This window comes from Drosophila willistoni (assembly GCF_018902025.1).
Source record: "Drosophila willistoni isolate 14030-0811.24 chromosome 2R unlocalized genomic scaffold, UCI_dwil_1.1 Seg167, whole genome shotgun sequence".
In the NCBI taxonomy this organism is placed as follows: domain Eukaryota; kingdom Metazoa; phylum Arthropoda; class Insecta; order Diptera; family Drosophilidae; genus Drosophila; species Drosophila willistoni.
Genome location: NW_025814050.1, coordinates 14,405,037 through 14,418,543, shown reverse-complemented (window position 1 = coordinate 14,418,543; position 13,507 = coordinate 14,405,037). Strand labels below are relative to the sequence as shown.

At 33.3% G+C, this 13,507-nt stretch overlaps 1 protein-coding gene across 4 annotated transcripts in view; it reads left to right on the top strand.

Moving 5' to 3' along the window:
* LOC6642302 (tyrosine-protein phosphatase Lar) overlaps window positions 1-13,507 on the top strand; it is a 138,425-nt gene that overhangs the window by 38,086 nt on the left and 86,832 nt on the right. For 3 of the 4 annotated variants that reach the window (XM_047010568.1, XM_023175860.2, XM_023175861.2), the window contains exons 2-4: window positions 5,063-5,104; window positions 6,293-6,424; window positions 6,799-6,960. In XM_047010568.1, the coding sequence (XP_046866524.1) occupies window positions 5,063-5,104; window positions 6,293-6,424; window positions 6,799-6,960 (336 nt within the window). The remainder of the gene's footprint in view (window positions 1-5,062; window positions 5,105-6,292; window positions 6,425-6,798; window positions 6,961-13,507) is intronic. The other variant, XM_047010567.1, reaches the window with a different exon arrangement.

Genomic DNA, 13,507 nt, shown 5'->3' with positions numbered 1-13,507 from the left:
CCCAAATACAGCAACTTCCTTGCATAGATACAGTCCTCGCAAGCAGCTTAACAGCTTCCATCTCTTATGACTATTTGCAGCTTAAGCATTTCATTTCCATTTCCATCAGCAGCGGCTAACCCTTATATGCCCCTTCCATTCTCGCACTCCCACTCTCTCCGTCCCCACCTTCTATTCGCTATAAAAATTGTTTTTTGGCAAAAAGAAAAAAAAAATGGAACAATTTCTCCCTCTTTGCACTTTGCACTTATTAAAAAGTCGTACACATTGAGCATAAATTTCCTAAAGGGGTCTAAAACTTTTTGCCATTTTCTAACTAGGGATTTTTTTCCTCTCATTCCGCCAGGCGAGTCATAAAAAACAGCTGCATACTTTAAGGGATCTCTCTGTAAAGCATATGCTAAATTTTATATGCCTAATACTTATTCGGCTCACTCCCCATGAAAAAAAAAAAAATGCCACACGGGGTCAATTTTATGAGCATTTTGGCATATTGGAAACAAGGCCAAAAGTTATGGGTATAATTTAACAATGTTTGGGGAGGAAAAAAAAATAAAGACGAAATGAAAAAAAAGAGAGAAACATAAATTCTTTCAGAGGTGTAGAAGAAGTAGGGTTTTCCATAAACATGTGAAAACATATGCACATTTTAGGAATTGAGATGTTTAAACTAGGTTTCTCTTAACTAAATTTTACAAATTGTTAAAGCCTTTTTCATAGTGGGCATATATGCTCAAATGACTTAACAAATGCATCTTATTAATATTGAGATACAAAATTGATTAGCTTCGTTTGTAGTAAGTAATTATTGTTTCTTTTAACTTGAGTTTTAAGTTTCTTGCAACTTGTTAACTTGGTGCCTATTACAATTCTACTTTTGCTTTACAAAAAGGCTTTTGTTAATTGTAAAAAAGATTAGATAAAGTCATTGGCATAGTTGTAAATCATTGGCATAGTATGTAAATAAAAAGATTTATTTTCGTAAATTGATGAGTGATAATTTGAAAATCCAAGTCAAAGTATTGTTTAAAGTCAATTTGGAATTTAAAATTTTTAAAAATTTACCTTCAACCAATTTGTCAAATTGGTAATTGCAATTACCATGGGATTTAAATTAAAATTATTTAATTTGACCTCTGAATAATCGAAATGCTCTTAGAGCACATAATATTATTCTTTCGTATTATCGGATAAATGAAATTGAAACAATATTCTCTACCTACCCCTTTATTTCTAAAAAGAAAAACTCCATCACTGCCTTTGAGGCAAAACGTTGGCTGAATATTTTTTTAGCAAAATCAATTCAACGTTTTTTTTTTTTAATGCTATTCTCGTTTTCAATTTTTATATATATACATATATCAAATACATATATATTTTGCAAGGGTTATAGTAAAAATGTTAGTATTAATTTCCATATAAATTGCTTGAATGAGCGTGTTGGTATTTGTGCCTTTGCCTCGATGTGGGCGTGGGTTTAGTTTCTATATATCGCCCTCTCACACTGACACACTCTGCCTGTGTATGTGTGTGTGTGTGTATCTATAACTGCACATTTCAAACGTTGAAATCAATTTGCACATATCAACAACGAAATTGTTTGCTCTCCATGCTAGTTTTTCCTACTTTTTTCTTTCTTCTCTCACTACAATTTGTTACCCCTGTCCTTTTTTGTGTGCCTTCTACCAAGTAAAATGTGCGAAATGAAAAATCAGCAGAAAGTTGCACGCGATAGGGAAAAAAGAAAACAAGAAAGAGAAGAAAAAAAAAGGTAAAAGGAAAACTTGGTTGCAGTTTAGAGCATATGAATGGTGGAAGGTGGCTAACACAACGCCATGTTATTGGATATGTATCCTGGTGTATCCTGTATGCTATCTACCAATTTCATTTGCTATGCCTTTAATCTTTGTAACAAGCCAGAAGCGTTGCCAGATAGCAACTGATAGCAACAGACACCGCAAATGCAAACATAATTAAATTTATTTAAATTTCTAGAACCAACAAGCACAATCCAGCAAATAAACAGAAATCCCAGTTTTATGGCCTTAATGATACGCTGATTCTTTTTATGAGTCGTCACGGAAGTGCCTGTCTGTTTGTATATCTGTCTGTATGTTTGTCCCTCTGTCTGTCTCTCTGTCTCTTCTTTATGCCATCAAATTGTTTAAGCAAACATAAAACTTTACAAATGCGCAAAGAAAGAAGTGAAAAAAAATACAAAAATTACCTAAGCAATTTATTTCAACGACTTTTAGATATCCTGTAACAAAAGTTTTAACTTCCGCTTTAAGTTCTATTATAGCTTGCACCCTCCACAGGTGCAAATTAACCACTTTAACATTTTCAAAAGTTATAAGATAGAAGGCGTGGCAAGACTTGAAACTTAAATCTGAGATCTTGAGTCATATCAAATAGTCCTTCATCTTTTACTGCGTGTTTTGAGTATACTCTTTGACTTCAATGGTTACAGGGAATCAAAAGAAATTCTTACAGAGAATTTGCTTTTGCATCTCTTGCTCTGTGTAGGACTAGGAGCAGCAGCAGCAGCACCAGCTCATTATAGCCACAAACCAATATGCTTATTGCTGCTGCCTGGGCTATAAAAACTGTTAACGTAAGCGTAAAATGCTTTCAAGTGCTACGCAAATCCACAGACGAATCGTCTTCATCTTGCCACAGACAGATAGAGACATATACGGAAAAAATGAGAGAGAGAGAGAAAAAGAAGGATAGATTCCTTCTTGGTTTTATTTTATAATGAGCTTCAGCTAAGGCAAAAAATAAAAAAAAAGAAGGAAAATAACACCAGTTTTTAGTATGCGTAAATTGTGGTATACAAATCTTTTAGCAAATGTTTTTCGGATTACTTTCTGAGATCAGGGCCGGACTGTAAGGTGTATGTCATCAACACTGTTTTCTAAAGAAGATTGCAATTCCGAGTTTAATCTCTACAGTCATCAAAAAATTATATATGAAATGGAAGCATCAAGTATCTGTAGGGGCATATTATTAATAAGTACATTTAAATTCTTTTGTTAGACAATGTATCAAAATAGATTTAATAATGAGTCGCATAGAAGACCAATCACAATCAGAATAATAAAATAAAACTGTTTCTTTTTGGCTTATTACAAAATACAGAAAGTATATTAATACATAATAAAAATCTGTATAGAAAAAGCTTTGCCTCTGTCCCAAAAATATAGTACATTTTGTGTATTATTTGAATATTTATTTGATTATATATATTTTAAATACTCAACATTTAAATTTAAAATTTTTTGCATCAACTTAAATTTAATTCAGAAAGATTTCCTCATAGAAAACCCACTTTCGCTTGATATGATATAGATATTTTCTATGTATCTTACATCAACTTTGTCTTAATTAAGACTCTAAATTTCCAAGACTAACAAATTGACACAGGCAACTTTTGTGGGTCAAGCACGTATTCTTCTCTCTCTGTAACTTCCTTCCGTACTCTCTCTCTTTCTTTCTTTCTTTATGTAGTGTACAAACAGAATATATGTATTTATTGTATATAGCTACATATGTATATCTTTTCGCAAAGTTGTCAAGGCAAAAGTTTAAGCCCTAAAAATAAAAATGAAACTTGCTAAATGATTTCGAGTTTTAAGGCAAAGCAAAACAAAATTGGCAGAAAAGTTGCTAACCAAAATCAAAAACACAAAAAAAATAAAAGAAGGGAAATGCCTTAAAACATTTACAACATTTGTACCCAACCACAATGCAGTTGCAAATATAATTTTTGATTTTTCATATTTTATTGTTCAAATATTTTTTTTTGGTATGCCTTTGCTTTTCTTTTTTTGTGTCATTTCCATTACCCATTGCCAATGGCTTTTTTTGGAACTATGATTAGCTATTGAGTTAGTAGTTAGTATTTTGTGTTCCACTCCCCCTTACTTTACAGACTCTTTGTGAGCCTCTTATTGTTGTAGAAATAAGCTGGACAAAAACTTTTTACATTTTTGTCAAAAGCTGAGCTGGATTTTCATTTGTTTGATAGATGTAGTAAAAGAGAGAATGTTATTGATCTTTGTTTTGTGGATTACAATTTGGACAAGCTAATGGATACTGAATAATTTGTTTGGAGAAAGAATGTTTTTGCATTGATAAAGTTGAATTTGAAATCGTTTGACGGAACTGATTTAAAAATTAGACAATAAATTCTACTCAGAATGTTGGTAATAATGGTAAGTCATTGAAAGCCAATTGAGAATGTTAATACATTTTTATTTTATACAAAAAGAAAGATACTTGAAAGACATTTCTCCAAATAGATAATAGAAAGAAATGAAGGCAACGAATATTTGTCTTCTTGAATTATATGTTGAAATTTGAGTTTTAATACTTCGTAATCCAATCCAAACTCTTAAGGCTTATTTAAGGTATTAAATGGAAACTAAAAAGGACAAAATTTGAATTTTAGAAATTTAGCAAGCTTCATTAAAATCTAAATCAAGTATCTAATAAAGTATAGATAACTCAAATCCTTATTGAAATTCTTATTTAGATAACCTTATGTTAGATTAGAATAAGTGATATTAATAACAATCATTCTTAGTTGTACATTTATATACATGCATATATACTCAAATCGTCTTAAATATGAGTGTTTTAAAATAACATTATTTATGAATGTAAAATAAGGATTAATATTTAAATCAACCAATTAATCTAATAACGATTTAATTTTTAAAAATATAATAATATAATTTTAATTTAAATTCAATATTAATGAAGGGTTTAACAAATTCCACAAAACCTTTTTAAACCATTTCCTACGTAATAAATTTAAATTTAGTTTATATTAGTTTAGCTCAAGTTTTTAAGCCCAAAAACCAAATATACAAAATATAAATCAACTAAAATCAATATAAATGCAAGATTTTAAACAAATAAACCGGCAAATGTTATTATAAATTTAAATCAAATCAAATATATCTATATGAAAATCGCGTGAAAATAACAATTTCCGAATCGTTTTGTAAATCGTCGCGTTTGTGTGCGTAATAACTAACCCGCCCGTATATTACAGATGCAAATTTTTCGGATTTCCCTTATATACAATATCTGACACGTAAGTTTTGGGTTACAAAATGGCAAAAATTTGCTTGTGTTTGTTGTGGTTGTTTTTTTAGGTGGCCATCATAAGGGCCACCTCTCTCTCTGGTCATAAATGTGGAGCAATGCGTAATGTATTTAATTTTCAATCAAAAAGGGAAACAAAAAGGCAAAAAAAAAATACAAAACGAAATCATCATAAATCGAATTGATATGTTGGGTAAACTACTTTACGTTACGGTTCGATCGAACAGTAAAGGACAACAGGACATACGGTCGCTGATGCTGTTGCTGTTGCTGGTGATGTTGCTGCTGCACATATGCATATTGCACATGACAATATTTTGTTGCTTGTTTAACGTTTCGTGATTTTTGCCAGATTTTTAATGCCGCACACACAGATGTCCTCGCCGACAGTTTTTCCCTCTTTTCGTTTTCGTTTATTTTTTAAACTTGCTGTTTTTTGTTTTTTTTTTGTATATATATACATATGTATATACAATTTTGTGTGAGTGTGGCACGTACGTACATATCTGTGTGTGTGTGCAAACAACGTGCGACGTTGTATTGACAGCATATTGTGACAAATATGTAAAAAATATACAAAACACACACACATTCTCATACTCGTAGCAAGTAAATGGTAAAAAAATAAACCCAAAAGAAGAAAACTTCATGGAATGAAATCATGGAATACAAAGGGAATATGGCTTATATGCATTTCACTGGCTTTAAAAAAAGTAAAAAAAAAACTGAATCCAATTTTGACACATTGTTTAGACCAGGAAGAGATCTCTTCAAAGATCTAACTGAATTCAATTGAAAATATTCAATCTTTGAGTACACTTTAAAATTTAAATTTTTAGTCTAAAAATCTTCTTTAAACAAGACAAGCCAAAACAAAAGCGATTTATTGATTATGGACCCAGGAAAATTTCACAATGTATGGCCACATTTGGGCTAAAGTTTGCCTCTCTACTCAAAAACTTTACGTTGTGAAAGCCTGACTACTAAAAATTTCTCAAGTTTAGCATACAGTAAATGGATGCCCAAGCAAGCAGCAGCCAGACAGACAGCCAGCCAGCCAGCCAGCCAGCCATCGTGATGGTCTTTGTTATAATCTCTTTTTCTCTCGTGGCAAAAAACTTGAAAGACTTCGTGGCTAACCATTGCATTGTCTCGTTCTTTTAACTAACTTTCACAGATCCACCGGAGATCATCAGGAAGCCACAAAACCAGGGCGTACGTGTGGGCGGAGTGGCAAGTTTCTATTGTGCGGCCCGTGGTGATCCGCCGCCATCGATAGTCTGGCGCAAGAACAGTAAAAAAGTTTCAGGTAAGTTTACAAAACAAATACATACAATGTAGTTGAAACAAGATTCTAGTAAATAATTTAAAGACATATTAAATGATAAAAGAAATGATTAAAGAATTCTATTGCGAAATATAAAAAATAAAATCAATTTAAAAGCCATTGCAAAATTATTAAAATAATGAAAAAGGAACCAAAGATCTTGTTAAGCTATAGTATATTTCTCAATCTATGTTTTCCGTCATCATTTTCCCATTTAGTCCATTAAATACTTCAATACAACTCAATAAAACGCAGCCTAAAGAACTAAATGAACCAAATGGTTCAAATTGTCAGATATGACAGGATATACTCTACAGCTCAATAACTAATAATACCACATTTGCGATAATTTGCAGGGACACAATCACGATACACAGTGCTGGAACAACCAGGAGGCATATCTATATTAAGAATTGAGCCAGTTCGTGCTGGACGTGATGATGCTCCATATGAATGTGTGGCCGAGAATGGTGTTGGCGATGCTGTATCCGCAGATGCAACTTTAACCATCTATGAAGGTAAGTGCTAGAGAATTTCCTTCTACTCTAGTTTGGCAAGTTTTTTTTTTTTTTGCTTTTATGGATGGGACATCAAAAGTTCGCTGCGGCGTAATGTGTAAACAAAGTTCATACATTGATTTTGAATTAAAACTGGGTAAAGAACTTTACATGCCTTGGCGTAAATGGCAACTTTTCATCTCCCTGGGGATCATTGTACATTGGGTTGGGTTAGATTGGGTTGAGTTTCGGTTTTTGGGTGGGCTTTTTTGGTGCAAAGTTGTTTGCCAGCTTGTTTGTGTGGCTTAAATTACTTGCCAAAATTTACTTTTGCTTATTTACAACTGTGCAAAGGATAAAGTTTTTGCTTTCCTTTACACTCATCCCTTTCACTCCCTTAAACTTTCTATCTCTCTCTTTCTAAGCCTAATCAAGTCTATGCCAAAAAAAAAAAAAAACAAAAATAGAAATACTGAGAGAGAGAGAGATGCGAATATCTGGCAATTGAACTAATTTGCTTAAACTGAGCCACGCAAGCCCAACCAAAGTCAAGTCACTGGCAAAGTATTTATAATTTTGCACTAAATTATAAACAGCAAAAAGTTTGCCCGGCAATTCTAAAAGGGAGTTATTTTGGGCGCTGGCATGGGATCTTTGGTAAATCAATAATAAATTTACTTTTTTCTCCCCTTTTATATTTGTCCAAAAGGCAAAAAAGGACTAGAAATTGTTTTTTCCATTGTGTGTGTGTGTGTTTGCAAGCTAAAGAAAATTCTAATTAGATTTTAGTAAAAAATAAAAGACCAACTTCAATCAATTCAATATGCCATAAAAGTTTGGTAAATTCATTATTTGTTAGCTCTAATGTTAAGAGTATTTTGTTAAACTGGGGTACATACATATGTTTGTCCATTGCACGTAATAAGCTTTAAAATCAAAATTCAGTCAAGTTTATAAAGATCAGAGATGGAAGCGTCACAATAATAAGAAGTTTTCAAGCTTAAAGTATATTTTTTTTTAATTGTAGAAATTTTTAGAAATTTAGAGAAAGGTGTAATCTAGAAAATGAAATAATTAAAAAGATAAAGAAAACATATCTATAAAACATAATTTTACTTAAATATTTTATGAGTTTAAAAACGAAATTCCTAAGTTTAATAAACTCGCTTAGCGAATTTTTTGACTATCATTGGCCGCCATTAAAGTATTCACTGTATTGAGAAAATCAAAAAAATGTGTTGGATTCCCTTTCCAATGGGCGTTGCCCAGAAAAGTAGGCAATACAAAATTTCAAACACAGAAAATTTTACTAAAATAATACTATATCAATTATATAGTTCTACAAATTTCTTTATTAAAAGATAATAATAATTAAAAAAACTAAGATTATGCATTAATTAATTAAATATTTAGAACATTTAAAGAAACATTAGACATTTGACTAATGTACTCATGATATAAAGGTTAATAAATAATAAATTTTTAACTTTAATTCAGTGAATTTGTTTCTTTTTGCCTATTTGTATTTACACAACAGACAAATGAAATTTATTTTCGTCCAGGTGTTTTGGCAATCATTTTGTAAACGGAAAATAATTACCAGCCCCCGCCCCGTTTTTGGCCCCTTTAGGCAACCACCATTTAAAATGTACCACCTCCTCATTTCTCTTCCCTGAAGGTAATGGCGGAAAATTTATGTACGCGGCATATGAGTAATGTGCACTACTTTAGCTAGAGGAGATTTTCCAACTTATAATTTACTACTGTCTAGTAGCTATATTAGCTTGTTTGTTGTAGTTGTGGCTGTTGTTTTACCTAGTTGTTTTGGTGTTTGGTTGGCTGTTTGTTGTTTATGAGGCCGCCAAAGCGAACCGCAAAATGTGTGAAAATTGCACAGGTGAAAGAAAAAACAACATCAACTACAACAAAAAATGAAAGAAGTGAAAAAAAGGGAACATATTTTTGTTGATACACTCACTCACTCGTCCTTTTGCATTTTTAGTTGTTAATTATGCCAGTTGATTATGCTCTATGTGCAACCTGGCGCCAGGTAATTGGTGTGCATTTGATTTGTGGCAGGTTGTAACGCTCGTTGATAGACCTGCAAAAGCAACAATAACAACAACAACAACACAAACAACAACAAGCGCAAAAACACAAGCAACAATAACAAAGTAACATAAACTCGCATATAAACGAGGGGAAGTAATTAGTGTAGTTTAGAAAGGACGACTAAACTACAAGCTGAATTGAAGGTAAAAGTTTTCGAATATTTCAAAACGCTTGCAGTAGTAGAAAGGGAATTTTACCTAATTGTTAGGCCAAGGTAAAAACTTCCATAGATTATGCCTGGAAAGTGGTAGAAACGAAAGAAAAAAAAAACTGTATTATTTTTATAACCCATAGAAGGCAAAAAAACAACCTAAAACTTTTCCACACCGCAATTTTCATGCATAGGTAATTAAAATCTCCGAGCTTCTCTTTCCCTATGGCACAGAAATAGTAAAAAATTGAAAAGGAAAATATTTTTCTTTTATAGTTAAACATTTTCAAAAAAGCTAAAATGCTAGATATTTAAATGTTATTACTTGAAAATTTTAAAATTTTCTTTAATTAACAACCAAACTTAATCAAAAATTCCCAGTAGTAAATTATTCTTGATACATTCTAAACCTAACTAGGTTGTGCAATAGTTTTCTTCACAATGAGCTCTTGACTTAAAACAAAGTGCAAATCTCTAAGACTGACTAAATGTTGTAGATGGCAGATAGATGTAAAATAACACAAAAATAATACTGCAGCTGGTATTAAAATAAGTACACTAAAAGCTAAAAGAAAAAAAAAATTATCGCATGCAATAAATTTTAGTGAAAATGTTTTACGTACACACCCAGAAAGAAAGAGCGGAGGGAGGGAGCCAGGATGGGTATGAGGGAGTAGCAATCAGCCAACAAATTGTAAACAGTAAATTTTACTAGCAAAAGCAAAGAGGAGAAGGAGATGAATATGAAGAAGAGCTAGTGGAGGTTACTCTACCCTATCTTTTGCTGCCCACATTAGCACTAAATCGCAAAGACTAACGCCGCCAGTTAGTTAAACGTTTAGAACATAAATACATATACACACACACACAAGCACACAGCGAGTCAGAGTCAGAATCAGAGTGAAAGTGTAAGAGCATGGAAGAAGCTTGCATGAAGTAGAGGGAACGCCCTTCTCAGTGGGATTTATTTGCCATGATGCTGCAAGCGAGTTGTGAGTCATAGAGAGGGAGAAAAACTAATCTTTATTTCGATATTTGCATAAAAAACAAACATGTCAAAAAATTTCACAACGCGCGGTTTCCAGTGCATAAAACTGCACACAAAAATGGATAAAGAAGAAAAAAAATATATTTGTATGAGTAAAAGGAGGTGAGGGAAAGAAAAAGGATTTACTGCAAGTTACCACGCCCACCACTGTAGCCAAGATATTGCCATGAGACAGAGTCACGTTATTTGCAGGTGTTGCAATCTATCTGAAGCTTCGACTACATACACACCTGGTTAGGTGTGTGCCAGACGGTGGCGTCGGCATCGGCGGCGGCGGCGGCAGCGGCTTTTGTGGCGAGAAGTAATAAGAGCAACATACACCTATTCAAACACACACACCCACACACTCACATAGTGGCAAGTGTTTTTGATCTCGTGCTGCTTTAGCCTGTTGGGAATTTTGATTAAAAATGCTTTCACGTGAAACTCAAACGTGCTTGTCCTGTCCGCTGCCGTTCTCCCTAGCTCTAGGATATCCTCTACATCATTCCCCTCCCCGTTTTTTCCATCTTCAACTCTCTCTTCATGCATATGTGGGCATGATGCTCTTTATTGGCATCGCCATCGTGCGGCGTTTTATGCAAATAAATTTTTGCATTGAGATTTATCACACTAAAAACTTTAACCGGAAGCCGCTCGAAAATGAAATAAAAACATTATACATATACATACATACATACACGTGCATTCCTTTTTGTGCATGTAAATAATCTGACATCAGGATGCATCTTTTTTTTTGTGTCATTCGCCTGCTGCTCTTCTTTTTATTCGTAAAAGCAATTAATTGCTTCAGGTTGACAGCAATGAGTATCTATCACCTTATATCGGAAGTTAACAAATTATAACTTTTACTTCATTGAAGTTGCAATGTATATCAATTTTTTAGTAAAAACATAAAAAGAATTTAAAAATATTTTTAAGTTTTCAATGCCAACGTTTGACATAATTGAAACGAAATAGAATTTCAGTATGCCATGAAATGGTACATTGGGAAATAGTTTTAGTTGTCCTTGTATACTTAAAATTTTAATGCTTAATTTGGGATCATTTTAGAGTCTAGACTCTATGTAGACACTCGCTACCTTTTCTTACTAGTATTAGTTCGTATATTATTCAATCAACTGCCAAATACTTTCAAGGATTGGACTTCAAATTACAGTTACATACATACATATATCAGACAATTAGTCTTTTTCTACAGTTATTGACTAATCAAAACCCATTAGCTTGACAATTGAACTTTATCGTTTCACTTTACCAATTTGACGACTACATTTGCATATAAATTACCTTGGATTGTCTTTGAATATACTTTATATCAAGAAAAGCATTTGTTATTTCCACTTATATTTGTTTGAAATCTGCTGATTTTGAGTTATTTGATTACATACATTTTATACACAAATAAAACATTTTAATGAGCAAGCTCAAGGTCGTTTACGAATATCATAGCAATATTTGAAATCCAAACTAAGCATTCTAGAATTGCATTGCCACTTTAAGCCTACAACCAGTTGGTAATTACAAGTTACTTACGCCGAAAAAGCAAATCACACTTTAAACCTCTAAAGTTTTACCTTTAACAGATTTCAATATAGTCAAATATTTTAACAATGTGGATTTCTTTTAGCAAGTTTCATTACTTTACAGTATATTTTAATTTGAAGCATTTCTCTTTTACTCATTTAATTAGTAATTCATTAGTGATCTGTAGTAGGCGATTGCTTGCTCATCTGGCACTGTCTAGACTGCTCTAATGAAATAGCCTTAGGTAGCTTATGGTTTTCCGTGTTACCGCAACGTTTTCAGTTGCAAATTGCAATGAAATCATCTGGAGCCAATCTACGTCAGCAGCAACGGCGCCAGAGAAACAAAAACAGCCAAAGACTCGAAACAATTTGCTTTTAAATTTAGTTTTCACCGCACCGGAGCCACCGGAGTAGCTTGAACAATATGCCCAAAATCCATGGTGGAGGCACAAATAAATTTCATTAATTGCCAGACCCAAAAAAAAGGAAAAAGGGACACCACAGGATGAGGACAACCACGGAAACGTTGACTATGGCGTTGGCAAAGGACAAGGACAACGAAACGTTGGCAACGGAAGGCAGCGGCGCGATTCATTAATCTCACTTTATAGTAATAAGCGGCTTTGCTGGTTACGGTTAGGCTATTTCCTAGTGACAGAAGAGTTGAGCATTGGGTAGGGACTTACCTATAGTTGCTGGACCATTAGTTGAGCTTGATTAAAACAGAGCTGGACAATGTCCCTCTTACTTTTGCCACGTTGCCTTCGTGCACTTGTTGAAAAGTCAAACGGCGCAACCAGAAAAAATAAAAAAGGAGAAACCAAACTTTATCCTTTGCTTAGTTTAGTTTTTTGGCTCACTTTCCCCGCACCCTCTCACTCTGTGTGTGCTCACCATAGACAAACATTGACAATACACTGGGCGCGTTTAACTGGCCAACTGCAGGCGGCATCTCCTTTTACTACCTACCATCCTGGTATCCTGGTCAGGCGGTCCACTATGCCACCCGGCAGGCACTTGGCGCCGTTTGCGGTTTGCCTAAAAAGTCATATTAATAATGAAAATTCTACAGTAGCGAAAAGTTTAAATGGGGAAATTTTTGCTGCTGATGCTGCTACTAGCCCCTGCAGCAATGCAGCAATGGCACCAAGCTGTGCTACAGAATAAAGGACCCAGGACATGCTCTCTGCTTCCTTATGGCTCTCTCTCTGTGTGTGTGTGTGTTTCTGAAAGTTATTGGGCTTAGAGCTGTTTTGTACTTAATATATGACAAAAGAGCTGGCCATAAAAACCATAGAATACAAAAATGAAAGAAACAAAATGTTTTTAAAACTTGAGATGGTAACTAACAGGAAGAAATTACAACAAGTTATGCTAATATGTGACTTGATAAGCTTCGTTCAAAAACTAACATTAGACACTGTCAATTTATCAAGTTTGTGGCTTCAATTTGGATCATTTGTGGTAAACTTTTAGCCACATTTCTACTTGTTAGTGCACAGAGCGAGACCTTTAGAGCAAAAGTAAATTTTTAAGAAAAATGTGAAATTGAAAAGGAAATACAAACGTATTTTTTTTTTTAAAGAAATCTTTCTAAGTTTGTCGAATTTCTAACCAAATATAGAGAAAAAAGGTAAATAAAATTTAAAGAAACCGAGTCACCTTTTTTTGTTGGTTAGTTTATTTTAAAGACATCATGAAGAAGAATAGATAGAGGTTAAAGTGGAA